The 27,425-nt window shown below is 42.2% G+C and overlaps 1 protein-coding gene across 9 annotated transcripts in view; it reads left to right on the top strand.

Annotated features, from left to right (window-relative positions):
• TRAK1 (trafficking kinesin protein 1) overlaps window positions 1–27,425 on the top strand; it is a 561,749-nt gene that overhangs the window by 372,019 nt on the left and 162,305 nt on the right. For all 9 annotated transcript variants that reach the window (XM_085631561.1, XM_085631564.1, XM_085631563.1 and 6 more), the window contains 3 exons: window positions 17,945–18,021; window positions 20,002–20,118; window positions 25,011–25,111. In XM_085631561.1, the coding sequence (XP_085487687.1) occupies window positions 17,971–18,021; window positions 20,002–20,118; window positions 25,011–25,111 (269 nt within the window). In that variant the 5' untranslated portion in view covers window positions 17,945–17,970. The remainder of the gene's footprint in view (window positions 1–17,944; window positions 18,022–20,001; window positions 20,119–25,010; window positions 25,112–27,425) is intronic.

The raw sequence follows: 27,425 nt of genomic DNA, 5'->3' as shown, positions 1-27,425 counted from the left end.
AGCCCTGGCATTAGAGGAGACCTCTTATTTAGGGTATGTGCGCATTGTGCAAGAGCAGAATGCAGTCACTCACAGCCGGGTAAGCCAATGACTGAAGTGGGCCGGCCCTGTGCTCATGATGTATGCTGTGGTAGGCAGAAGCAACATGTGCATCACGCTACAACAGGCCAATGGTTAAAGAGGGCTGACTGAAAGTCCCTGTCAGTAAGCCTAAATAGTACAGTGATTTTTTTTCTCTTCTGTAGTTTGTCACCTTCTATTCTAATTGAAATATGTGAATGGTACCTTCAAATTAGCAAGGTGTAAAGCTCAATTTTGTCTATCAAGCAAAGGTGGTAACCCACCTTGTCTTCGTTGTTTTAAACCTCCAGTTATTTTCCCGTTATTTTTTGTGTTCTTTCCTTTCCCAGCAACGTGCAAAATGTTTTTCTTTTACTTGAAAATAATAATTCTACAGTGCTGTACTCCTACTTGGAGAAACTGGGAAGGCCAGTTTGCACTGACGAAATATTTTGGAGCTCAGAGTTCAGTTAAACATTCCCAGAGAAGGGCTGTGTTGTCTAATATGATAAAGGCTGATGGGCACAGCGGTGTTAGTAGTTTAATAAGAAAAGTCAATTTCGGTACTCTGATTATGAAATAATATTTTTGCTCTCGGAGGTAAGCCCTGCAACAGCAATGCGTGTTTGCAAGCAAAGCTCTCTTGAATAGTGTAGATGCCTCAAACTCAGCAGACCGGACTTTTCACGCCCTCTTTCCATGCTCCTTCGGGGGTTGAAAATGTTGCTTAACTTGCTTATAAATTAAGCCCACGCCCGTCTATGCTCTGTAAGAGTTTTTCAATGGCATCAGTCGTTTCCTCATTTGGTTTAGTTGGGTTTGGGTTGGTTGTATATAATGTCCCGGTGTAACCTCTTGGAAACTCTAAAACATTTTCTGGTGAAAAGCGTTTTCCACTCCCAAACAAATGTTACTGAAATCTGATGTATTTAACATGTGTTAAGAACTTTATCAGCTTCACTATACAAGCGATGCAAAATATCCGCATAAATGTATTTGAGAAAACGGATTCTATGAGATTGTTTTAGTCGAGTAATACTTCCAGTACAAACAACAACCATGTACTGCACGGTCAGTTCAAATATCGTTAATAGTGCCTCAGCCCTGTAACCTTCATTGTGAAATGTCCAGTTTCCACCTACAATACTGTGCCATGATGATTGTAGTCCTTTTTATTATCTTTTAGGGTAAACACAACACCAGAATCCAAGTTAGGTGAAAAAAATGTAAAAGTGGAACATTAGGGACACATTTTGTGCCCAGTTATGTAGTGAATGGTATTGTACTGCTGAGATCAGCATCCTGATTCTGTACTGCTGAGGACAGCATCCTGATAACACTGGCTCTAAAGTGATGGCTTTGTGTGGGGCTGGGCAGAGACTGGTGGTGTTTACGGTCAGTTTGGGAATACACAGGAGGAAAACCTAACCGTAAGGTATAATTTCCATTGGCAGGGTTGGTGTCGCATGGCATTGTGTCCCATCGCACGTCCCCATCTCCTCACTCATTCGGCATTCTGATTTCTTTAATAATACATTGCCAGCATATTTAAGTCAAACACTGCCCACAGTTAGACAGCCCATTTTAACAGTAGCGACTTTATAGTTAGGCTTGTGTCACGTTTCCCTGAAAAATGTTAGAAGTCCAATTATTATAATCCAAAAACGAAACCCCCGTAAATTTCCTGAGTTGTAATTGGGCAATCGAAAAGCCATCCAATACACGACTCTCGGTGTCAAATATGACATCACAGCGGACAGCAGAAATGGCCTCATTGATAACATGTCCAACAAGCTCTGGGCACAGGGTATGGCTTTAAGCCATCCCCTATTGCTTCTCTTCGTACCTTACCTTCAGCATGGCCTGTGCGTGGCCACTCCTTGTTCCCCTTTGACCGATCTCAAGAATGTGCCCCGTTCAATGCCTGTAGCACGGACCCCTTCCCCTATCATTTCTGAACAATTTTCCCTTTTCCAGGCCCCTTGTGTTTATGGCATACTAAAGGGAAAAAAATGTTTTTTAAACGTCGTGGCAGTTTGCTGACTGTAATGGCTGGTCACGGACATTGTGTCAGAATTTTAACTTGGAGGAGAAATAAAGGCATTTTAGACCCACACAGGAAGTTCCTTAGAGCTCTCTGGGGTTGCAGAGTGTTTGCTTTTCTTCCACATGTCCCCAAAGAGATTTTGGGAACTGGAAAACCAGTTCCTGAGTCGCAAAATGGCTGGTGAGACTAAAAATGGTCAGATTCAGAATTTAGTTCATTTTGAATTGAGCCTTCCAGAGATCTCCATGTTTTTTCTTTCATTTTCTAAAAAAACTGGTGAACTGTTTTACACAAAATCAACTTTGGAAGTTAAGTAGGAAGTTTTAATTAGTTTTCTGTTGACCAAACTGCCCAAATCTTCACAGGATCATACATGCATGTCCATTTTATAGAAGGTTCTGTGGAAATTTGTGAAACAAGACGAATGTTATCAGCAATAAGAACAAAAAAACAAATTTCATGTAGGGATCTGAACCGTAACTAAAGATTGTCTGTTGTTAATGAAATATGTAAATGCATACCACCATTGAAGTTATTGATGGTGTTTTTGTTGATGTCAACGGTGATGACATGTGTAGGCAATGAGCGCGGTGCCTTGGGGTTAGTTAAGGATGAGCGGATTGCATGCTATTTCTTTCTTTTCCTTAATGCTGACTGTTACCAACAGAATTCCTCGTAGGAAAGTGATATGGACTTTATTTCTCAAAGTACAGCCGCTTTCACTGATAGCCATTATTTCGAGCCATTGTAGCACAGGGTTAGACACGTCATACTTTTGACACTTGCTGGTAACATATTATATACATTATACATTCCTTGGCTGAAATCACATCCGAGTCACTTCAGGCCTATACCTCCCAAAGTCGATGAAAATGTGCCTGTGCGCATCAGCACTTGTGCAATCGGATCCTAAGGTATAAATGTGGTGATTGAAAGCTGACTGATTATGCGTTAGTCTGCGTCATGCACGTCAGAGCTGGTGGGGCTGTGGCCTTTGTGCATCAGGGCACTCCTTGAGTAAATGAGTTGGTGCCTGAGTTCCGATGAAGCACTTAGTCACCTTCTGCTGCACCTAAGGCACAGTGAACCTTCCAGCTGCCCTTTTGCTCTCCTGTGGGTTGGTCACCGTTTGATTGTTGTTTTGATTTTCATATTCAACAAGTTTTGTCGTCTGCCGGGTGGCTTCTGGTTTCCCAGGCGACTATCATTGATGTTGATGGGCTTGGGGCATGCGTTGTCTTGGAAATCCCAAACACCAGTGTGTACAAATGAAGGCTTCGCATCCGGGTTGCACCTTCAGGGAAACCACGCACAGAACACTTGGTTCGAGGGCATTGTTCCATTGTTGAATACTGGGGTATTATTATTATTTTTCTCTTGTAGGGTATTGTTTGTTCTTTGGCATTGAGAAAAAATTCACAGCTATGTCTAAAGAACCATAGTTTACATTTTAAGATATTCCTTTCCTTTTCACAAAATTAGATGTATTGTGATGCAGCCACTGGGCATTAGAGATATATAGCAGTGGTATATCATGAAGAGAAGGTATGAAAGTGACGTGATAGGTTAGTGTATCCTCAGTGTCACTTTCCAACTCTCGCAAGAGAGTGCCGTCATTGCAGAATAGTGTGCTGCTGCATGGCGGAGTGATCTGCTGCATCAAGTTCACTCCTGGATGAGATGAAGGCCCGGACTCCCGGCCTCTCGCACAGGATCCTGAAAATCTGATTCCCTTTTGCTTTATTGTCATCTGTAAGTGGCTTCAATGAAAGAAGCTCTCTAGCCAACATCAACAGAGTAAAGTCGGAAGGGCTATTGGAAAACCAGTTTTATAATCATTGGTGAATTAAGAACGGCGATAAAAGGGTCTGGGTGTGCGTAGTGTCCCGTGAACTTTAAAATTGGTTAGAAAGTGCATCTTTGCAAACGGTCATCATCACTGCTGTCTTCAGGGAGTGACCACCAGAGAGACTGACTGTGGGGAGACCCATGCTCTGCTACAAGCACAAGGAGCTACGTTTCTGGAAACGGTGGTGCCGCACAGGCTCACGGAGAGTCAGCCAACTCTGGCACAGGGCTAGCCGGTGGCTGAAGAAATATGTAGCACAAGGAAGCTCGACAGCTGCACATAAAACGCAAGTGGGCAGCGTTGAGATGGCGCTATTTCAATGTCACTGGGCAGAGAAGGGATCGGCAGTCACCTTCTAGCATCCAAGAAAAGACACGGCGACCCTTCAGTTGAGTGTTGGGGAGTATGCCAGCCAGTCTGCGTCACGATGAGGGTGGGGGACAGCAGATGCCCAGTAGCAGCATGTGATCTAACAGGCCCTGGCACAAGACTTGGGCAAGGCAATAGGAGGGACCCGGCAGCAGCCTGTGAGTTGTGAAGCTGCTGCCCGTACTGTGCCTGGTCTGTACCAGTTCTCTGCAAGAGGAAACTTTGCAAAGATGTGCCACTCTGTGCTGGCTGCACAACACCCGTTTGGTGTTCCTCGGTGATGCATGTGAAACCATTTTTACTGCACAAGCACCAAAATAATGACCTTTGGTAATGCTAGGAATTTGCCTTTGGCGTTCTAAAGATCACCTTATGTGCCAAATTTTAAACTGCAATGATATTGAAGTTAAATTGTGTTAATTTAAATTGACTTAATTTCCTTTCTTAGCTAAACCGTCAGTAGCAAAACTTCCAGTGGGCTGTAGGCAACCCCATTGCTTAGCTTTGGATGGCTTTTTTTTCTATTCAGTTTGATTATTATTCAATGACTTTCATTCTTCTTCTTGTGTTTGCCCTTTACTTAGGGCACAGCTTCTTTACCATCCTTTTGATCGGACAACTTCGGACAACTTGTAACCTTCCACCGCTTACACTCGGGGATTACTTTTTCCTCTGTCTCTCAGTATTCTATGCGAGTGGAGGTGTTTTCTCTGCTCTCAGGATGTGCTGCTTCCCTACAAACTCTCTTTAAATGTAATCCATGTTGCTGCTGCTTCCCCCTCTCCCCCCAGTATGTGGGGCATAATTTACTCATCCCTGCCGCATAATTTGGCCCACCAATGCCGCATAATTCCAGGGGCCCGGGTCATAGCCCTTCTATGGTTTTGTTTGATAGGGGAAAGTGACCATTATTTGTAAAGAAACTCGCGTTTGTGTTTATGCATGATTTCTTTAATTAAGATTTTGTGCGAATCTTACTTAATAAGGAGTAACTGTAATTATTGCAATGACTTACTAATGCACTTAATGTCGCAAAACAGGTTCAGTGCTTCTTCTTTTCGTATGCCATTCTGTAAGGCCACAATTGTAATGTTTTCAGTTTCTAGGTCCGAGTTTGCCTACTTCCAACTTATGCACTCGAGTGCCACATGGCTCATTTTAAACTTGTGACCTGAAGATCAGAATCCTACATCTCTGTGGCATGCGCCTAACTTACGCAGCCATCTTCCCACCTTCAAGAGAAGGGCTCTAGAGCACAGGCAAACAAATGGCAAAGTTGTGTGTATATATTTATAAATTTACCCTTCTCTCGATTCAAATGATTGATGTTGCATGTAGTTCTTTTCCTTGAAACCATACCCAGTAATCACACGATTTATTTCCTGTTTTCAGTGATATATCGTCCATTTGGGGATGATAAGTGCAGCACGGTGGTTGTAACTTAAGTACAGGGACAGTTCATCCTGTTGAACTGGATGATTTTGTTTCTGATGTGACAACTTGCGGTGATTGTCTAGACTAGAGGGTGATTGTTTATCTGAGTTTCCATGTTAAATAAAGGATGTACATATATAGTCCGTGCCCGATGAGGAAGGAAAGCGAGAAAACACTTTGTTAGGAAGATCTGCAGGTCATACAGTCCTAATGATTATATTTGTTAAAGACATAATCCAATTGAACGTTTGCTGATGTGGCTCAAACCTCGTTCGGTCACGGATCGAAGATGGCCAAGGATGTAAAGAAATCTCATAAACGTTTTGTGTGGATTTCTTTGCACCTATCTCTTTGTTTTTTGTTTGTTTTAACAGTTTTCTTATCCATATTCAAAAAAGTAAAATCCCTGAGTCAATTAATCCATCAGGGTTTTGTAGAGCTCACTACTCACCTGTTAGGGTCTAGAGGCGCTGAGGGGTGGGTGTGATCTGCTCCGTTGGGGTCATTCGAAGAGCCAGGTCTTGAGCACCTTCCTGAATTGGTGCAGTGTCGGGCTTCCCCCGAGTTGAAGGGGGAGATCGTTCCAGGTCTTGGCTGCAAGATAGGAGAAGGACCTTCCACTTTCCCTGGTTCTGTAGAAGCGTGGGACGGTGGCTAGGGAGAAGTTGGCTGAGTGACGGTTTCTCCTGGGACATGGAAGGAGATGTGGTCATTAAGGTATCGGGGTCCAGTGTTGTGGAGGGCCTCGTAGGCGTGCGTGAGCAGCTTGAAAGTTCTTCTTTCGACGGGTAGCCAGTGGAGGTCGCTAAGCTGTTGGGTGATATGGTTGTGCTTCAAGGGGTGTCAGATGTTGGAGAGGCAGTGGAAAATGAGCTACACTGTTGCACATGTGGTAGGAGTGCCCATGGCTGAAGACCTACTGGAAAGAAGGTTTAGCCTCCATTAACGATAGCGTCAGATTTCAGTAGGTGCGGATGCAGCAATTAATATACTAGGTCTGAGTCTGGTGTGAAGAGGTCATTTTCAGAACCCGGAAGTTAGTATAGGAGTTGTTGTTAGTAGCTAATGGGGCTATGGCTTCTAGGGTCTCTGCATATATAGTATTAAAGGGTTTGGGAAACATTGGCAGTAAAGCGACTTGTGGTTCATGTGACTAAAGAAAGAGAGGACTTGCTAGCCGTACCTGTCCTGCAGTTTATGGGAGGAGACCACAGCCAACTGACTGGTCCTCCTAGATTGAGGGCAGTGAGTATATTTGACTAATTCATACAGTTGAGAGCTTGATCAGGCAACTCGTTCTAGATTTCCTTTAGACATGCTGATAATGGGAATGTAAAGAGCAGCTGTGATGCCTAGGCGGTATGCGTCCATTGCTCGCAAGGAGCAGTGCTCTAGGTGGAGTATGCATTCACAGGCTTTTTTTCCCTACGTTTTCTCTTTTTCAGGGGCAGGTCGGGTACAAGATGGAGAATAATGGAGTGGTAAATGACCTGTAGTCATATGTTTAGCGAAGTTTGTCAATATATTGCTATCCTTAAATTGCACGTAAATAAGTGGAAACTAATGGTTTGGAGAAAGTCCTTTTTTTATCTTTCTAAAATGTGTTTGAGTATCACATTCCACCACGACCTGGCTTTAAGCATAGCACTGCCTGTAGAAAGTATTTTTTTTGCATTTGAGTCACACAAAACTTGCTCGGCTGCCTGCCTGCTTCTATACGGCATTGTCTGTTTCCTGCTACATTTGTGCTGAGACCCATGGTTTTAGTGTTGCCTTTCGTAGACTTAGACCCGGGATAAAACACCGTCACTTCAAACCACCGTACAACAGATAACGTCTAATGGAGCCTATTATAAGGTGTGAGACCAGTCTTGGCAAAGGTTGTTTGTATCAATCAAAAGGGTAAATTGTTCATCACCCTCAGGAAATTAGAAGGTCTCAGGACAGTTGCTTCCCTTAGAGCTGGTCTGTAAGTGTGTAGTTGTGAATCGAGATACCTCCGGTGTCAAAAAGTTTTTGGTGTGCTGCAGTGGCAAGTGCGACCCGGGCTGCACCTTGTCATGCGACTTACAACTCATTTTCGAGCAGCTTGGCTACTGCGAGCACTGACACACTGCCTATGTGAAAACATATAAAGAAATGTCTCCAAAGACACTAACCCCTCAGCCAGATATTGCAGAGTCGGGTCCTGGGCCTCATACAGTCCCAGCAGTCTGGCGACTCGGGGTCAATGCTGGTGAGTAGAGTCTTAACCAAGGTGGGCTCATTGGGAGCGGGTGTCCCCCACTGCAGCTTTTGTAGCTCAGTCTGAGGCCAAGAGCTGCTCTGCCTGTACATACTTCATTAACTCGTCATTTTTGTCCTCTTACTGCTCCCACAATGCTCTTCTTCACCCATGCCTAGGTCCGCTGTTTAAGTGTGCAGCAAAGATGGATTTTTGCAGCTCTCCTGCACCTACAATATTTACCTCAGGCTTCGGTCAGTACTGTGAGTGCAATGGGTAAAATTCTACCCTGCTGTGATTGTCTCCCCATTCCTCAAGTCCACACCCATCACTTTGCTGTTTTGCCACATTTTGTGCATCCCCATGAGCAGAGTTGCTTCACCCAAAGCCCTTCGCAGCACTCCCTGCTATGTTAGTGCGGAGTTACTCCTGGGCGTTGAATTCACATTGACGGACACACGGCTGCTCTTGTCATGGGTGGCACGGTCAGCCAGACCAGAGTTTTTGTACTCTGAGAAATTAAGACATGGCATGGAGTCGCTTGTCAGCCATGTGAGCCTGTGACTAGTTAACATTTTAGTAAGCTTGTGAGAAACATGTTTTTGTTTCCATTGTGTCTGAATGTGACATTTGCGGGTGTCGTGTTTGATTTTTATTTCAAGGAGCTAAACAGGAAAATCTTTCTTGTTTTTCTGTGGACCAACAATGGTGAATATAGATGTAATGGACTCAACGTTGATAAGGGCCGGAGTGAAGTAATATTGTTTGTGTGTGTTGTAGTAGTTGCTCACCTAATTAATAGCTAGTAGCAGTGAAATGCCTCGTATACTATTACATCCAACTTACTCATTCTGTCATCTCCAAGTGTCCCAAGAAAAACAAGTCTTGCAAACATGGCTTCAATGTATTAAAGCACGACAATACAAGTGATATGACTGTTAACACAGTAAAGACGGGCCTAATAGCGTTGCCAGTGCCTGTTATTATTCGGCGGTGATACAGCTACCTGCACCTCCCGTCTTTACTGCTGCTCTGCCACTTTCATGCCATTTCCCCACCTTCAGTGGAGTGGTTGGGGCAGGAGTATAGCACTGATCCTCCACCCACCTGCAACGATGAGATGTTGCTCTCAATTAGAAAACTAGGCCATTGATTCAGTATTGTCCTGGGATTTCTTCTTCCAACCTAACAATAACTTTTCATCTCCATGTCATTAATTTCTAAATTAAAATTTAGCTGACTGCTGCAGGTCTCTGTCAACACTATTCAGTGTTATTCCCCTAGCTGATAACTCTGAAGAACAACCTCTTTCTTCGGTTTAAAATGCTCCATTGCTGGATCACAAAGTGAGTCTCAGTAGCACATATGAAAGGCAATGCTGAAACGTACCTCTTTTTTAAAATGGCTTCCCTAGGAGTAGATTAAAGAAACACTGTAAAAACTATAGTTTTCCGAAAATAGTTTTTGATGCTGGCCAGAAAAGGTGTCACGAATCTCCACCCAGGTTGCACCCTTGTTAGTGGGCACTTCAATGGCCGCTATGCCGGGTACCTGAAAGAGGAGGATTGGATCTAGTTGCTGAGGTTTCATGGGTCATACTGCCTGCATTGTTCTAAAATCTGATATTGAATTTAGAGAAACATGCACATATTTTGCTGATTACAGCCTTTTCCCATCAAGTAGCATGCACATTTTTTTTCAGCATGGGTCCAAAGAGAAACAAGTAAGGGTGATCTTTCAGTCAGTATGCAAGGGCACAAATATTTATTCTAAATTCCCTAAAAGCTTCATTATATACATCACCATGGACCAATGTTTCTCCCTTAAACGCAGGTTTTGTCAAGATTGATGTTAGCGGGCATTGCATGTTGAAAATAATTGAATTGGGCCATATGATAGCACTTAATAATGGTGAGATCGAAGATTAACCTGGTGAACCTACTAGGATTTCAGCTGTTTCTCTGCTCATTGTTTTCATGTTTTGAAAGTGAGCACTGCCCCCAGAAATTTCAGGAAAGGTGTGATGGAGAGGGACGCAAGTCAGTTTTTGCTCTGTATCCTGTAGCCGTGAGTACGTAAATGAAAGCATGATGGACAGAGCTACAAATTTCCACAAGTCCTCAAGTTATAAATTGGACTTAGGTTAGAAACTGTTGGAACAATATCATAGTTACTGAACATAGAGAGTCTAAAAAGTTTACTCAAAATATTTTGTAGCTAATAGAGTTGTGATAAACTGGATTTTAAAAACAGACCACGACTATTGTTAACTATTCAGATTGTGGCCAGGATTTGATAGAGAAATAGAAGTGAAAAAGAAGCCCCAGAAATCGAAGGATATGAAGAGGTTCACCTGTGCAAGAAAGTCTAGCAAATTTACACGGATTGCAATAAATTAAACAAGCATTGGCATAGCCCATATGTCTCGCCTTTGGGACCTTATAAGTGTTTAGCCATGCAACAGTTGGATAACTAAATACTTATAAGGTCCCAAAAGCGAGACCTATTGGCTATGCCAAGCAGCCGTGGGGCCACGAAAGTGATCGCGATCAAACATCAAAGCGGCCTGGGGCTGCGAAAGTGAAAGTAATCGTGGTCAAGCACGGCGCGCGCGCCCACGCACATGTACTGTAGCTCTAGGCTGGCCTGGTAGCACTTTTTGGGGCCCTCTCAATAAGTCTTACCAGACGAGCGCATGCGCTGGGTCAGGCGAGACCTAAAAAGCTAGGGCCCAATGTACAAAGCCATTTTCTGATTGTAAACCCTGGGATTTGCAATATCACGGGCAAAACCGTTTTTTTTCTTTTTACAAAACCCATTGTACAAATTTGAAATGCCTTTCTGTTTCGCAGAATGGGTTTTGCAATTAGGAGCAGACGTGAAAAATGCATCCATCCTAATTACGAGTTTCAATGGTATGCATCAGTGGTTTATGACCTAAAACCATTGATCAGTTACCAACACATCAAAGGAGGTTGTAACGATTCGTAAAGGGGAATTTGCCTTTCTGAGGCACTTGCCTCTTTGTGAATACTCTTCGACAATCTTGGGAGGGAGCAGTCGTGTATTACCAAGTGGAAATATGTTGCAAGTGCTCCTCCGGAAGAATTCCCAAATGGGAAACTTTTTTAATTCAAAACCAGCACTGTTCCCTTTAACGAGTATGGTCTGTTTAAAAGAAAAAAAAACTTTCCTTTTGGGAAATGGAGACACTGGGATGCTATCTGCTGTTCCTTGCAGGCCACCATACCTATGTATGGAACCAAACACAGGTGGTCGCTGATAAAAAAAAAAAAAAAAACCTGCCTAAATATTATTCATTAGGCAAGTTGTTCTGTGACCCCTCCCTCTCCGATCTCCCTCTTCAGATGTGTCCTAAGAGTCCTCTGGTTACAGAGACGGGTTCTAATAACTCAGTGCACTATTTGCTACCAGGTTTTGCGACCTGTATCTTAGTAAGTTGGGCCCCTAACACTCAAACATATGAATGTGGAGCATATGTTTAATGCCGTTAAGGAAAATGCAGACTTATTTTAGAAACTGGTGTCTCGTGGTTTGACATTTTTCACAAAAAGCATTTTAATTTTATATGGGGTTTGGAAAGAAGAGGTTCTTTGAGACTCGGGTTGATGTTAATGGAAAGATGAGAGTTTAGGTGAATAAGCCAATAGAAGGACCACTTTTGGCGCTCATACCATCAAGAGCTGCAGTACCGAATGATCTCTGCTCCAAAGTTCTCATGCTCCTTGGTGAAAATGCATTTGAAGGCCATTTGTCTTCAATAGGATGTAGTTTGAATGTGCCCGCCTAATGGATATGCAGATTGATACCTCTGTTAAAAGGGCAAACAAACCTGAACCAAGTTATCGTAGTTCATCAACATTGCTAGATCTGTCAGCAATGGGTTTCATTAACATCTAGAGGCATGGGCTTGATGCTAAAAGATTATTGACCCAAATATAATCTGCTTGGAGATTCAAGGCTCCACCTTCCTGACTATTTCTACCAACAGGGCATTGGCATTGGAATACCCCTATTTTTATTGTGCTTTAATTGATTGCTGCATCACCCGTAACCATATTTATGGTGCTATATTGTGAACATGAATTGCCGCATGTGACATAGCAGCTCAGTATTTAAGTCTGATGTACTCTTTGTATTCTTAAATATGCTTAAACAAGTGTCCATATTGAACAGCCCTCCAATCGGTGGGAATTCATATCACACATGGAGGAAGGCATGGATTTGTCCCCTCACCCCATATCTAGTCTTGTGGAGCTGTCATTAAGGTTAGAGTTAGAAATTCCCTTAGGTCTGGGTATTTATCCCTGCACAGTTCTATTCTACATGGTACTGCTAGACCATATGCAGCTTGGCTACATTCTCTATGGGAGTACTAGCAAATGCAAGAGATAGCAGTTAATCAGGACACATCTCAGTAGATACTTTTTGGTGACACAGTACCTCAGTAAACCCGCCCAATCGTCAACTACAAGTTATACAACATGATTTCCCAAAATTACTGGGTCATTATATTATAACCAAATTAGGTTGTCTCAGTTACAGAAAGGCTAAATGCGATGTGCCAGTGTACTAAATGTATTTACTTTTTTTTTGTTGAGTTTTAGAACTAGACCCGAGACATCAGTTATCAGTGCTTTACATGAGCACTAGTTTTGTTACATGAGGACCCATTCATTTTTGTTAGGCACAGGGAGATTAAGTGATTTGCCCAGAATCACAGGATGTAGAGCGTAGTTGCTCAGAGTCGAACCCGGTTCCCCAGCTTCGAGGTCGACCGCTCTAGCCGTAAGGCTACATCCTCTACTTACATATAAAATTATGTCACCACACTATAATTTTAGGTCTGAGCAGAGTTCCTTATTGGTGGGGAGTATCTTTTCCAGGGTAGATATGCCCTAAATAATTGGTGTACACCTACGAATGTGTGATTTCTTGGAATGTTCTAAAACTTTTTTAAGGCATTTCCCCATGCCGTATATAGTCAGTGATGTACTTTGGTCATTGGCATGCGTATGTCCCTGTCCAGGTAAGGATGAGATAGTAAAAAAGCAAAAGTTGACCTGGGTGTACTGAAATGTGGTACTTCATTGGAAACGATACCTCGCAACCCCACTAAAACCATAAATGAACATACACCTTTTGTAAGCATTTGCGCGAGTCTAAATGTATTTCTCCATGTGTGAATGTCTATCCTTTTGAGTACTCCTGGATAGTTGAGTGGCACACTTCCGCATGACTACTACTAGATTTTTTGGGTGAATTAAAAAAAGTTCTAAATTTATTGCAAATGTAGGACTAAACCTTGGGATGTAAGTGTATTCTTTAATGTAAATCGAGCCCTTTGAAAGCTGCTTCACTTCAGGGATATCTAGTAAAAAGCGAATCACTGTGGCTGTGTCGGTTCATGTGGTCAGGAAAACTGGGCACTGATGTCTGAGTTAGAGGCTTAGCTCGTTCATTGTGAATGGAAGTGACTCCCTAGTAATGCCTTTTTCGTTTTGTTTGCTGATATAACCTGAAAACTGGACAGGAGCTAGATGAAGATCCTTATTACAACTGGTGGTAATCGCGCTTGAGCAACAGACTACCTTTTGCAACCTAACAAGAATTACTTGTTGATACCAAGTTTGCTGGATGCAGAAGTTTGCCCCAAGTTTGTGTGGCAAAATGGTGGGCAGGAATTGTGTTCCGCTGCAGTTTGTGCGTCCTGGGTGGATTCCCACAGGATTGATTTAGGCGCAAAGATGCATGCTGCTAAGGGACAGTTCTCCTTGCAAGCATGGTACAGCTTTAGGTTTAAAAATGGTTTACACTGCGTTTTTGGGTCCTGATAGATGAGAACAAAATTGAAGAGCGAAACTGAGTGCTTTATTTGTAAAAATAACCAAACAATAAAATAAGTGCTGGGGTCAAACTTTTTTTTTGAGCCCGCCACCGAGGCTCCCTGCTTCATCTTGAATCCACCTCAGGCCGCTTTCCTCCACCACCCTATACGTCTTGTCTATTCATCTCACTTTTGCGGTTTCTTTTTGTCCCTGGCTATTATCTTTGTCACTATTTTCTCAGCCTTTATTTTACCTCCCTTGTCCTCCCTTTGGCTTTCCCCCCTTGCTCTGGGTCAAAGTCTGATGATGAAAGTAAGTCCCGTTCCCCAAAAATGAGTGTTGGGAACCCACTACCTGCAGTCACTAGGGAAAGCATATATAAAAAAATCCAATTGATATTAAAACTAAGTTGCTTTAAAACTTTTTATTTCCAGTCACTGGGGCAATAGAACCATCAGAGTTCTCTGCAACATCATGCAAGCCTGCCCAGCACACATCTGGTGTTATTAATTGCTGGCTTCTTCATTACAGTCCTGGCCAGCGCTAGGGCGTTCTACCCCTGAACGTCTAAACAACTACAATTGTCTGGTTTAAGCTTGATGCAAACATGAAATAATGATGACCTCTCAGAGTGATTCCTGTAAGTGGAATACAAAGTAAAACTCATTGCCAAGGAGCAAACCACTCACACTGCTGCAAGGTCTTGCCCTCAGTGGACAATGTTTAAATCTATTAAAAGAACATGTGCATAACCGTTTCCAGTTATCAGCAGAGCCTTCAGAATATTTGAGAGTGCTCTAATGTAGTGCGTTGACTTTGTGTCACAAAAGTTTCAATGCTCTGAGCTTCTTTCTTCTGTATACTGTGGCTGGCCAAAATAAGCATCCGCTTAAAATGTTTCCGTGCTAGCTTTTTCCATCCTTCTTTGTTGTGAACCACATGTGCATTTAGCTGGTTGACGTGATGTGCTCCCTAAATGATTCATTGATTCCTTGGTACTTGGAGACCCTCTTAAATAGCAGACAGAACTACATATTGCAAATCCATTTATTTCCTCTTTTTGCGGTAGTGGTTAATGATTATCTGGAAATGCCTTTGTTTGAGAGGAACATTGTGTCTGTTTATCTGTGAAATGTACACACATAAAGAAACACACTACTCTGCACTGATTATTAATGTATGTCTTAAAAACAATCAAGAAATCCATTACATACAAATCTCTATTTTGCCGGATACCATTTATACTCCTATTTTGGTGCACCATTAGAAGAATGGCAATCCGTCACTAGATCGTGGAAAGCCGTGCGGTGTCCTTAGCTATGTTTGTAAATGTTGTAGTAAGATCAACCTGACTTAACGTTTCTCCACAGGCACAACACTATATAGCTGGAGGTAAATTTAGTTTTGGCAGAAATTACGATATTCAAAACAGTCCTACATATCTAATTACTTTAGGATTGCTTTCACAAAATTTCTTTGTCGGTAACTTAATTTATGTAGCTGTTCTAAGCTCTTTCACTAAAGTATCCTGATTCCCTGTTCCTTACCCACCCCCCCCCCCCCACCCACCCCCCAAAAACACAGAACCCATGGGCTGCCAAGACCTACCCATCTTCAGTACAACTAGATCGATCCCGCTATAGCAAATGAGGCCTATGGTCCATAACGTTCAACCTCTGCAGGTTCGTATCCCAGACTTTCAATCATCCTATTGGCTCTACTGTTCAATCTTTTGTACTCCCTTTCCTGCTTGTAGAATAAACGATGTAACCAGCAATTCTACCGCAGCAGTTATGTGGCATGTTTAGAGCTGTCTGAAAGTGTGCCATCAAAATGGCAATTATGCTAGAATTTTAAAAGTTAATTTATCATCTTTCAGTTTCTATTTCCTTTGAAGCAAATTACATGTATTATCTTTTTTTGTACTATCTACCTACCAGTTGTTCCATATGCATTACCATGCATCTGAAAAGTCAGCTAAGATAGACCTAGGGTTTGCACCTTTATCCTAAGGCCCTTTGTTCAGCCACTCTTATAGACTGCCAGAGTACTTATTTGTTAAATGTTTCATTTGTAACATGAAGCGGCGGATAATCCACAAGAAGTTTCTACGAATAATGAGAATTTACATTACCCCGTTGTGCTCTCATCATGAATTTTTAAAAAAAAAAACATTTTGCGTGGTAACGAGTCATGTTATGAATATACAAGTATTAGTACATCAAACGTGATAGAAATAAAAACAAAAAAAATGACTAGATAAGGCACCTCAAACACTGTATTCACTCATCTTGAACTGCTGCAGAATCTGTGTTCGTACCAGTCCACTTTATATGCATTCTTCTGGTTTTACTTATTTTCAGAGTGTTTGCTCCTCTTGTAGCCTGTTTGTAGTGCTCTTGCTCCAACAACTTTGCATTTCTTCATGTAGGGGTGTAACTTAATACCACTTTTTATCAACTTAGAGGCATGTTTAAATCCTCCTTGCCTGTTGCAGTCACCCTCAGTTCTCATTGAAACTTAAATTAACTAATTTCTCTTGATAGTAGGCCAACTTCACTGTCTTCCAATAACCGATTTTGAGGAATGCTTCTTTCTTGCATTCTTCATTTAGATCAGACTCTGGCACATGTTACAATGTAGGTTCTTATGTATGCGTGAATTCTTAAATCAGTCTTCAGTTTCATAGCTCAAGGTTTGTTTGCGCAAACAATTGAAGTGAATTCAAATAAACACACGAATAATAAAACATATCCAATATATACTTGGTCTCAGTGAAAAGTAAAAATAATAAGCATGACTCTGCCATCTAATTTGTGCTTTTTAAAAAACAACTCGAAGGCAATCAATCCTAGCGTATTTTGTTTCAGGACACCAAAGCTTTTGCATATAATGTTTATATGTTGAGATATCTAGATTTAGATAATTTATTTTTGTATGGCTAAATGTGTCAGTAAAGTAATTTCCTCATCTTTCAGTAGGTACTCTAAAATCTCCTCCCAGCCCTGAGTTAAATTGAATAATGTGACAACGCTTTCCCACACTTTTTGTTTAAATAATGACAAACTCTGTTATGTAGTAGCAAATGGTCTATGTTCCCAAGGGCTGGGGTCTCTGTTCTTTTTGTGTGTATTTTGCTTGGCAAATCATTAACATTCTTAGCATATTCTTTTTTTTTTTTGCCTCTTGTATTATCTAACATTCATATCCCCAAGGCAAAAATGTGGTTTTTTTCTAGGCATATCTCTCCTTAGACGTTCTTGCTTAGAAGTAAATGTCCTCACCCTAAAAAATTGTCACTACTTTCAACATTTGTTTATTACTTGATTTGTTTCTGATGGAGATTGTTGGGTAAGACCTTTCATCCTCTACATGTGAATACATTGATAAGCATTAATTAGGGCCACATTGGACCCATGTGTTGTATCATACTCTAAGGCATGAACCAAACTACTGATAGTCTCTGACTGTCAGGAGAAATACTTCTAACTATGTTTTGTGTGGTGAGCCATTTTTTTCACTCCCACTTTCTGAGAAAGAGACTGTTATGTTTTAGTGGTTGTTGCAGAAGCTGTGCAGTGGATTACTGGTGGCTCTTCTCTTTTGCAGTCTAAGTGGATCACCAATTACAAAAAGAAAATCTTTTGCAATAATTAGAAGTTGATGAATTGACAAAATGAAGATAAACTAATCAACTGACTGTTCACCGATAATTGAATGATATGAGAGTACAATGTGATTTCCTCTGACTAAGAATCTGGTAATGAACTGCTGATATGAGAGCAATTTTGGAGCTTCTGAAATTACCTCAAATGATTTTCAACAAATGAAGTTCTAGCTAATGAGTTCCTGAGCATTTGTTGTGAATTGAGGAACTGAAGAAAAAATAACAAGCTTCCTGATATTCTGACCCATAGGCGAGATTAGCTAACGAGATTAGCTAACCACCCTCCATAGGATCTAGGATCCATCATTAGTAGCTTTCATTTTCATGACAAAAAAAAAGCTGATGTCAGTGGTGCTTACAGAGTAAAAAAGCTTGGTACTAGGATATATAAAATTTCCACCAATCATGTCCTGCATAATTCTTTTTTCTTTTTTCCCCCCTGCAGTTCTATGTGCTGAACGAGTGGGCCAGATGACTAAAACATACAATGATATAGATGCTGTAACACGTCTACTCGAAGAGGTTTGTGAATAGAACTGAATATAACGTGAAGCAGGCTGAGTCAGCCACACTTTTGAAATATACACCTATTAGTTAAACAATGATGCATTCTCTTTATTTTGTCTTAATTATATTGACTAATTCAGATAATTATTTACAACATTTCAAATATTTTATGTTACTTTTCAGAAAGTGGAGGGTATTTACCTCATGTGAAGTGATACAGAACTTCATGTTTTTGAAACAACACCAGACAGCATTCATTTAAAAAAATAAAATCAATTGTAAATTGTAGGACGGTACCTTTTTTATATGTGACTTGTGTAACACAGAAAGGGTTGTTGTCCACCAAAAATACCAGTCGAAAAAATATACTTGATAAGATAACTCTAGAGGCAGCTTATGTTGGCCATTGCTAGACATTGCAGGATGTGGCGGATTTGGCAATTTTGAGAAAATGATGACCCAGGAGTCTCTTCCCTTGGTGGCACTAAAACTAACATTGTAGACTATAGAGGATAGTCTGTCATAGTATATAGGATTTCCATGAAAACCTTCATAAATTCTTACATCTTCATCTATGAATATTTGCCTTTTGCATGTGCTAGATTTCGTGTATGAAGGAAGTTTTAACAGAGAATCCCAATTATTTTGCATTGGGGAACCTTTGGTATAATTGTTGGCTTTATGGTATGTGGTTAGTTAGTAACCATTTCCCCATGCTCCCATGGTACAGATAGCTATGCCTAATTAGATTCTGTACTTAAGCTTTGTAATGTACACCGGAATCCAAGCACAATATGTAGAAAACCATGTCTTCAATGAGAAAGCAAACTTTAGAAACACTACAAGCCCCACATTGCCACTTGGAAAGTGGCACCAGAGCTGGCAACAGTAACATCACCAACCACTTCAGGTGCATGATCACTTTATGGCCTTAACCCTTGATGCTACAGAGATCAGTAGCCTACTGATGAGGCACCTCTTCCCACTCTTAGTCCCGGTGGCCCCTCTTACCTGCAGTATCTCCATTAACAGCATCTCCACAGTATCATCATCGTTACAATGCCCACCGGCAGTAAATTGGTAGCTACCCCTTACAGCAGCCCCTACATTACCTGTACTATCAGCAAGCAAACCACCACATTTACCACCGCTAGCTGCTCTGTATAATAATCAAGAGAGATATTTCCACTGCCACCTTGTTCAATAGTGCCACCATTGGCAACAGCCCAGGTGCACTTCAGCTCCCTGCCTGGTTTAATAATCACATCATTCCTGATTGTTTAAGTTTATTTATTTGAATGTTTACTGTTTTAACATTTAGGAACTCCTCCAAAAGCATAATAAAAAAAGTATATAATTTTGAGAAACAATCCAGTGCCTTGGTGTGTGGGGCATATGAAATAAGTTGCCAGAAAGTGTCTCTATGTAGGCATATATTTTGTTTTGGTACTTTAATTGCTGTGATTCATTAACCCCTTCAGCGCGGCGCGGATTCCCGCGCCACGCTGAAGGTTCGTTGCGCGGGCGGGCTCATGACGGAACGGTTCCGTCATGAGCACAGCCCAACCGACGCTCATGACGGAACCGTTCCGTCATGAGCGCCGAAGGGGTTAAAACATTGTTACCTCCTAAACCCATGTTATCTTAACCAGATATTTATATGACAGACAGTAAACCTTCCATTGAAGGTTACAGTACCAAATAATTTGTATGGTTACATTTGCTTCCTCCCTTAATGAATGGTAAAACACAAAACACACAGAACTCTCCCTTAGTAGAAGGTATATTCTCTTGTCAGATTTTAGCCTTCAGAAATCTGGTCCTGAATGATCATATAAGGTCATATTGTATTGAATTTGTTATAGAGACAAGTATCATCAATAAGAATACATTTTATTTTAAGCACATATGTTTGTTTGGTCTTGTGACATTACAATATGTTAAAGAAAAGTATTAAAAGTAATCCTCCTCTTGGTCTCTCATTGCAATTTACAGAAAGAACGGGATTTAGAGTTAGCTGCACACATTGGCCAGTCACTACTGAAGAAGAATAAAGCCTTAACAGAAAGAAACGAATACCTTGAAGAACAAGTAGGGCATATCCGAGAAGAGGTAAGGTTTGGAATATTTTACATTTTGAAACCTGTAATGTATTGAAGAGTTTTCTTAATGATCATTAAAGTTTTCAGAGCTTTCTGTTGCTGGAGTATTTTTCCATATTATTGATTAATGAATACTACTCTAGCACATGTTTATTGAGGTTCATTTTGTTGTAGAAGTGGTAGACTATCAGCACCATTGAAACCGTTCTGCATCAGTTACACTAAGGTTATAATTTAGCAGGGGACTGTAAAGGAAAGTCTGCCAAAACCAGCACACTTAGTTTTACAGTATGGTTTACAGTGGTCAAGTCATTTGATCATATACATAAGGGATATTACAATTAAAAATGTTTACATGTAGGATTTTTATTTTGTTAGCATTGAAATGACATTTTCCAAAATGCATTGTTAATCATTCAAAACTTAGCACCACATAGGCAGGATCCACAGTGACTACAACTATATTATCAACATAAGCAACAATTTGAAATGAGAGCCCAAAGTGATTTAAAAAATCTGTAAGATAGTGGCTTCTAATTTGATTGAAGGAAATGTCCAACTTGAATTCTACCTCTACAGCTGCAAATCTGCTTTAATAGTGCTTGATTCATTCAAATAGTAGGATGAACATTGTGATATTGAATCTTCGTACACGCAACCCATTATTTAGCATGACTGCCTATTAGAAGACCCCCTCTACCTTGTCCTGGTTCTTAAGTTCACGAAGGCCAGCGTAATGGAAACTCATATATATCGGCGACATTTAGCTGAACAGTTTCCAAACTAGCTTGCACTCTAGCATACACTGAAAGGTTAATGTTGAATTTTGGCTCCACCTAACACGCAATTATTTACAGATGTGGAAATAAAAGAAAGTGCAGAGTGGTTCACCAAAACATGGCTTGTCTGACAAAGTGCTTTTATCAGAAATTAACCTCTTAATGAATAATATGGTTTGCAGTTTGCCACTGGGTGTGCTGAGGCATTTCCTCCATCATCATGGCGGTCTAAACATACCACATACCAAGGTTTTAATAATCCTGTGAGTCTCCCAAAATGTAATGTGACAGTCTGCTAGTGATCTCATATGTAACAGCACATTTTTCTTCTCAACTCATGTTGAACATGTACAAATCATTGCACTATGACCCTTATTTCTAGGTGTATACTTCTGGAAAGGCCTGGAAATGAATTCTGAAATCCAATTATCAGTGGCATAAATTTATTTTGATTAAGGATATATTTGGTTAGTTACTCAAATGAGAACAAAACTGAAGTGGGTATTTTAGCAGGTGACTCACATTAATCTGCCTTTTTCAATGCACAATTTTAATGCGCTATGTCAGCCCCCACCCCAGTCTCAAATTTTTTTTTTTTAAACTATACATTTTGCCAAATATTAAACTTGCAATTGAACCTCAGATTCGTATGGTGGTCTGTTAAGAAGAGTGCTCTCTCTGTTGCTTGACGACCACGCAATTGAAATAACAACTAGGTCGGCTGCAAAATAATTAATGCCGACCTGCCTAAGTCTGACAGACAAAAATTCAAAAAGCAGAAAGAATGTGTTTGAGTTCTGAATGTTTAAAAATGTGAGTATATGACCCACCATAAACTCACTTTGCTGACTTTAGTACACTAATAATTCTAATCCAAAGCCTACTGTACCATGCTTATGGTTGTTTCTTGAATAGACCCGTTCTTCTTTTGAGATTTGGTATCTTCGGCACCATGTATAATGCTATGTGGTAAAGAGGCCCACTTAACCTGCGAAGTTTGACGTCCACAATATGTCCAGAAAAACCTTGAGGTCTAGCTGGAAATTTAAAGATTAGGGACACTTCTAATTGAGTCAGGACCAAACCCTTTTGGACTTTAGAAGTTCTACGAGAGCACCGGAGTACTCTAGTTACATCACCCAGGGAAGCCGGGTGCATAGGTGTCTTTTGGTGTTGGGTCGCGTCGTCAATTTCAATGGGAGCCTGCAAAGAGCTGCTGCTGCCGTGAAGAGGAGAAGTGTCCGAAGTGATCCAAGCCTGGATCTAGGCTGGAAGGAACCTGAAAGCAGAGGGGACAGAGTCTGGGTCACTTGCCATTGACCGAGGGCAGGATGGACCAATGCCCACAGATGTCGGGTGCTTCAGGTGAGTTGAGGGTGTCTTGACTCTTCAGCCACGAGGTCCAGGATGCGTCGACGAAGTCCACGATCCGGATTCGAGCTGTCCCACGAAGTCTGTTGAGTGCTGCGGTGTCGGCGACCTGAATGGACCCAACAAGCCTTGGCAACGGCAAGTCACTGGAATTCAGAGAAAGCACTGCGGTGCAGACCTGCATGGTCTGAGGGACTCACCCAGCGAGGGTAATTCGGGGCACGTCTGGAGCAACCAGGTAAGCCCAATCAGAAAAGGAGTTGCTTTCGTGGGGACCTGCTAGCCAACGGGCTAGTGATCGCGAAGGAGCCTCGAGCAGTCGCACTGGAAGCTGGCCCACGGGTCACTCGTGGAGTGGAGGCCAACAATCTTCGGTGCTGGAGGTGCTCAAGGCTGGGGCTACTCGGAGCCCAAAGCGCAACTTCGAGGAGGACCAGGAAGGTAGTGTTGCTGCAAAAGTTCACGGTGTCCAGGGGTCACGGTTCCACGTCACCCACGATAGCCACGGGCCACCACTTTGCTGTGGACTCAGGGTAGCATCGGGAAATCCACCTCTGGGGATGCAGCGACTTCGGCGTCCGGCGGGAGCTTCAGAATTGCAGACCGGTCAGTTGCTTCTTTGGTGCTTGCCAAGCAGGGGAGTCACTCCTTGACCCCAAGGGAGATCTCTTCAGTCTTCTAGTCAGGATAGAACGTCGAAGGTCCAGGATGTACGTTGCAGAGTTTCGTCCATGGTAATCTAAGGTCCTAGGGACTGGATTCCTATACTTATAGTAAGTTTAGGGGATGGACTAACTCTAAGGCCCCACCTATGGGTGGCCCAGGAAGGAGGGGTGGTTACAACCGTTTCCTTTGTCCAGATTCGCGCCAGAGCAGGGGCAGGTAGCCCCTGCAACCAGATTGAACTGGGATTTGCACAGGGACAGCAAACGTTCCCCCAGTGCTGGACTTCAAAGCACCAGAGAGTGCTCCTGCCCAGCCCCAATCCACATCTGCCTGTCTGGGGAGGTGGTTACACCTCCCTTCGACAGGAAACCTATTGCCCAGGCCTCCCCTGCCAGAGTTTCGGTCAGCAGCAGGCGGCCAGACCCGTGTCTGTGGCAGGGCCATACATTTTGTGATGCCAGGGCTCTGGAAAGTCCTACCGGGTTTAGCCAGTGTGAAGATGTCTCTCCCTCTAGAAGGGTGGAATGCTACCCCTGCCGCCAGAACTGGCGGGGGGGAGTATTCCAAAGCGTTTGACACCAAATGCGACATGTTTTGATGCAGCCATCCCAAAGTTAGCATTTACCGCGAGGTTATAATGCACTTAAGAGTATATGGTATGGCTTTATCACAGAACAGCCATAAGGAAGTATTTCCGAAAGCTGCAGAGGGGCTCAGCTCATGCTTGGGCACCCTCTCACATAAAACCAAGCACTCTGCCTTCAGGATTGTCAAGGCCTGCCATAGGAGTGGCTTATAGGTTTATATGTGTCTGTATATATATGTGGATATAGGTAGCCTATACCACTGTAAGGGGTGCAAGCACACCCTTACCCAGGCTGCAGTAGCAGACCTGTGGTGCCATTTTTGAGTGCTTCACAGGGGTAGCATAATATATGCTGCAGCCCCTGGTAGGCCTCTGAGGTACCTATGCCCTAGGTACATAGTATACCATATACTAGGGGCTTATAAGGCACTCCAGAATCCAATTAGATATGTACCTAATGTACATGCAAACCATTTTAGAGAGGAAGCAGCTAGGCTGGGGTCCTGATTAGCAGAGCCACAGCCAGACTAAGGTCGAAAAACAGTGAAACACCAGCAAAAAGTGGGGATACCCATGTGAAGCAGATCATACTTTCCTACAAGGATGTGTATGCGTTTGGAGAATTGTTGCCTGTATGTGGCTATCCCTCACATCAGATACCATGCCCTAGCAGATCCGAAAGGTCTAATCCAAGAATTGCAACATCTGTCATTTTTATTAACCGGGAAGAATTGTCTCTGCACCGCTTACTGGTCATTTGCACTTATACTGTCATGGGGGTCAGATGTGTTATCTCTGAGCTAATGATCTTCCCCATAAAAATAAAACCGAGAGGACTGTATGGAGGTTTGTACTCCCTCTCCCACACCACCTGGTGCTCTGAAGTCTCCTCGAAGTGACATATTTTAGTTTGCAGCATTCCATAGAACTATCAATCAAAAACAGATTTCTATAAATGTCTTTACCATACAACTGTACAATAAAGATGACAGTTGTGATTCCCACATTGCGAACGTGTATTCACAAGTAAATTCAGTATTCTGAAGGTGATTCACTTTTTGACTACTTAGATTGCAATGTTCTTCACTCTGAGTTTATTTACAAAGGATTAAGATAATTCAAACTTCACCTGATATTTATTCACAAACCCTTTAAAAGCGATGACACAGATTTTTGTTTTTGATGTTTTACTTTTTTATTCTCACAGTTTTCACCAGCCTCAGCACCATCCGATCAGATGTTAGCTAGACACATATGATCCTAATGCAATATTGGTCTCGTATAGCATTGCTGTGTCCTGCCCCATATGTACAGCGCACCGCCACTTTGTCCAGCCTCCCTCCTGGACTAGACCAGTGGAGACAACAGCCAGTTTTATATTTAGAATCCATGTGGCTTGGGGTTAGAGGTGGCAGGACACTAACGCTCCAGCTCATAATGACCATTTGTTTAAAACATGAAAAGTACTTTGTAAAAATCTGTGTATTGTTCCCTGCACAGGTTTCTCAGCTACGCCATGATTTGTCCATGAAAGATGAGTTACTTCAGTTTTACACCAGTGCTGCAGAGGAAAGCGAGCCGGAGTCTGTCTGCTCAACACCGTAAGCTATTCCTTCTCGTTCCCTCACAGTTTGTCCCCAAATGGCTGGAGGGGCCTGTGTTATTTTACATGTTGAACTGGTAACTTGAGCTGTGTTCAGTGACAATTACTGGTATAGATAATATTGCGGCTAAAAATAAAACAGTGAACATTATACCTTTTGTATTTTCCCCTAGCATTAAACACAGGGTTGTTTTTTTAAGAATCTCTGCCTAAAATGTTAAACATTATCTCTGCACTTGCTTATTATCATTAATGTTGCCTTTGACTTGTGTTAGCGAGCCCAGCCTTGGGGGAAAGCAGCACACCCTGGACTGAAAGTGAGACGATGTATCTCCTTTACTCAGTTGTCTTTGGAGGTCCCTGTATTTTTTAGTACTTTTCTCACATTTCGAAGGGATCATGCAAAGGCTATTTGTAAAACAGCTCCCCAACTCTATGTCTTAAGCCTTTTGAGATGTGTATTTAATCAATATGCCATCATGTTGCATTCTGCATTTTATACAACAAGATACTTTCATCTTCTCCGTATTAATATCAAGCTGAGTATCTGTTAGAATTGGGATTCCTGGTTGGCTGAGGTATGCACTTAGGCCAGACACAATAAAATAACCTGTACTCACCCTCTGGTAGCTTGGCACAGAGCCGTCCGGCTAATATACAAAGGCAATGTGTAAAGTACTTGGGCAACACACACTGTAACACAACAAATACACCACATAAAGATTCTACACAGGTTTAGAATAATAAGAAGAATATTTACCTGAGCAAAATAAGACCAAAACGACAAAGTTCCAATCAGCAGAAGTCACTATATGAATTTGTAAAGATTAAATCTAATTAGTGTTTAGAGGTCATTAGCGGTCAGAAGGTTACTTTAGGTCACAAGGGACCGTTGCAAATCCAAAGTTCAGCCTGACCGCGATGGAGGCAAGGGCGGCTACAGGACCCATTTAGGGCCTTCTGAGAAAGTACCTTGAATGCGCAAAGCGTGGACACTAGGAGCTCGAAGCATCAATCTTTTTCACACAGTCAGGTTGCTTCGTCGTCGTGAATCTTCACTGAAGTGAATGCAGTGCCTCGTCAGCCCACGCAGGCTGTAGAACACATGTTCTCGGCATCAAAGGGCGATGCTTCTGTTTTGATCGGCACAATGGTGACAATGCATTTGTTTTGAAGAAAGTAGCTGCAGAACCCACTTCTGAAGCCCAGAACTTGGAGAGGGCACCTCAGGCAACGGCAGAATTCAGCATCACCAGCAGAATTATAGGAAGTATTTTGTATCCCTGAGACTTCAGACTCGCAGGAGGCAAGCTAGCAAGCCCTTGGAGATAACTTGGTAAGAAGGCAGAGTCATTCCAGCAGAGATAGGGAGCAGCAGGCTGTAGGGCATCAAGCAGAAAAGTAGTCCTTCCAGAAAAGAAGTCCAGTTGAGTCCTTAAAGCAGCCCATCCGTCTTTCTGACACAGGTTCAGTTCTAGGGGTTCAGAGACCCAGTACTTATACCCAAAAGTACCCTTGATGTAGGGGGTGACTTCAGAAGAACTCTCTGAAGTACACAAGTACCCTTTCAACCCCGTCCTGTCTGCCAGGCTAACCCTAGGGGCTAAATCAGTGCTTTGTGTGGGAACAGGACATAACCTATTCAGATGTAAGTGTGAGCTACCTTCATGCCCAAGAAAACCCATCAGAATGCAGATGTGTGCTCAATATGCAAATGAGCCTCACCTTCCTGTGTTTGTGGCTTTCTAGAGGGAATGTTCAAAGTGTAGCTGTCACCCAACCCAGACGTATATTTGCGACAGGCTGCAAAACACACAGAGTTCTAAGCAGAGAGAAATGTCCACTTTCTAAAAGTGGCATTTCTAAGATAGTAATGTTAAATCCAACTGCACCGGTAAGAAGGATTTATCATTACCATTCCAAACATATGAAACATGAAAAAGCTACTCCTCTTTGATCAGTAATTATATCTTAAAAGTATATTAAGGAATTCCCAATGCTAGCCTATGAGAGGAGTAGGCCTCACAGTAGTGATAAACATAATAGGCTGTTTGTCACTACCAGGACATACAAAACATAAAAGCACATGTTCTACCTTTTACTTACATAGCACCCTTCCCATAGGGCTACCTACGGCCTACCTTAGGGGTGATGTATATGTAATAAAAAGGGGAGTTTCAAGCTTGGCAAGTAGTTTTAACTGGCAAGTCAAAGTGGCAGTAAACAGCACACACATGCCCTGCTTTGGCAGGCCTGAGGCCGGTTTGAAAGGCTACTTCTGTGGGTGGCAAAATCAGTGCTGTATGCCCACA

The sequence above is a fragment of the Triturus cristatus genome, chromosome 10 (genome assembly GCF_964204655.1).
Source record: "Triturus cristatus chromosome 10, aTriCri1.1, whole genome shotgun sequence".
Lineage (NCBI taxonomy): Eukaryota > Metazoa > Chordata > Amphibia > Caudata > Salamandridae > Triturus > Triturus cristatus.
The sequence above is the reverse complement of the archived record's forward strand: the minus strand, read 5'-3'. Positions and strand labels throughout refer to the sequence as shown.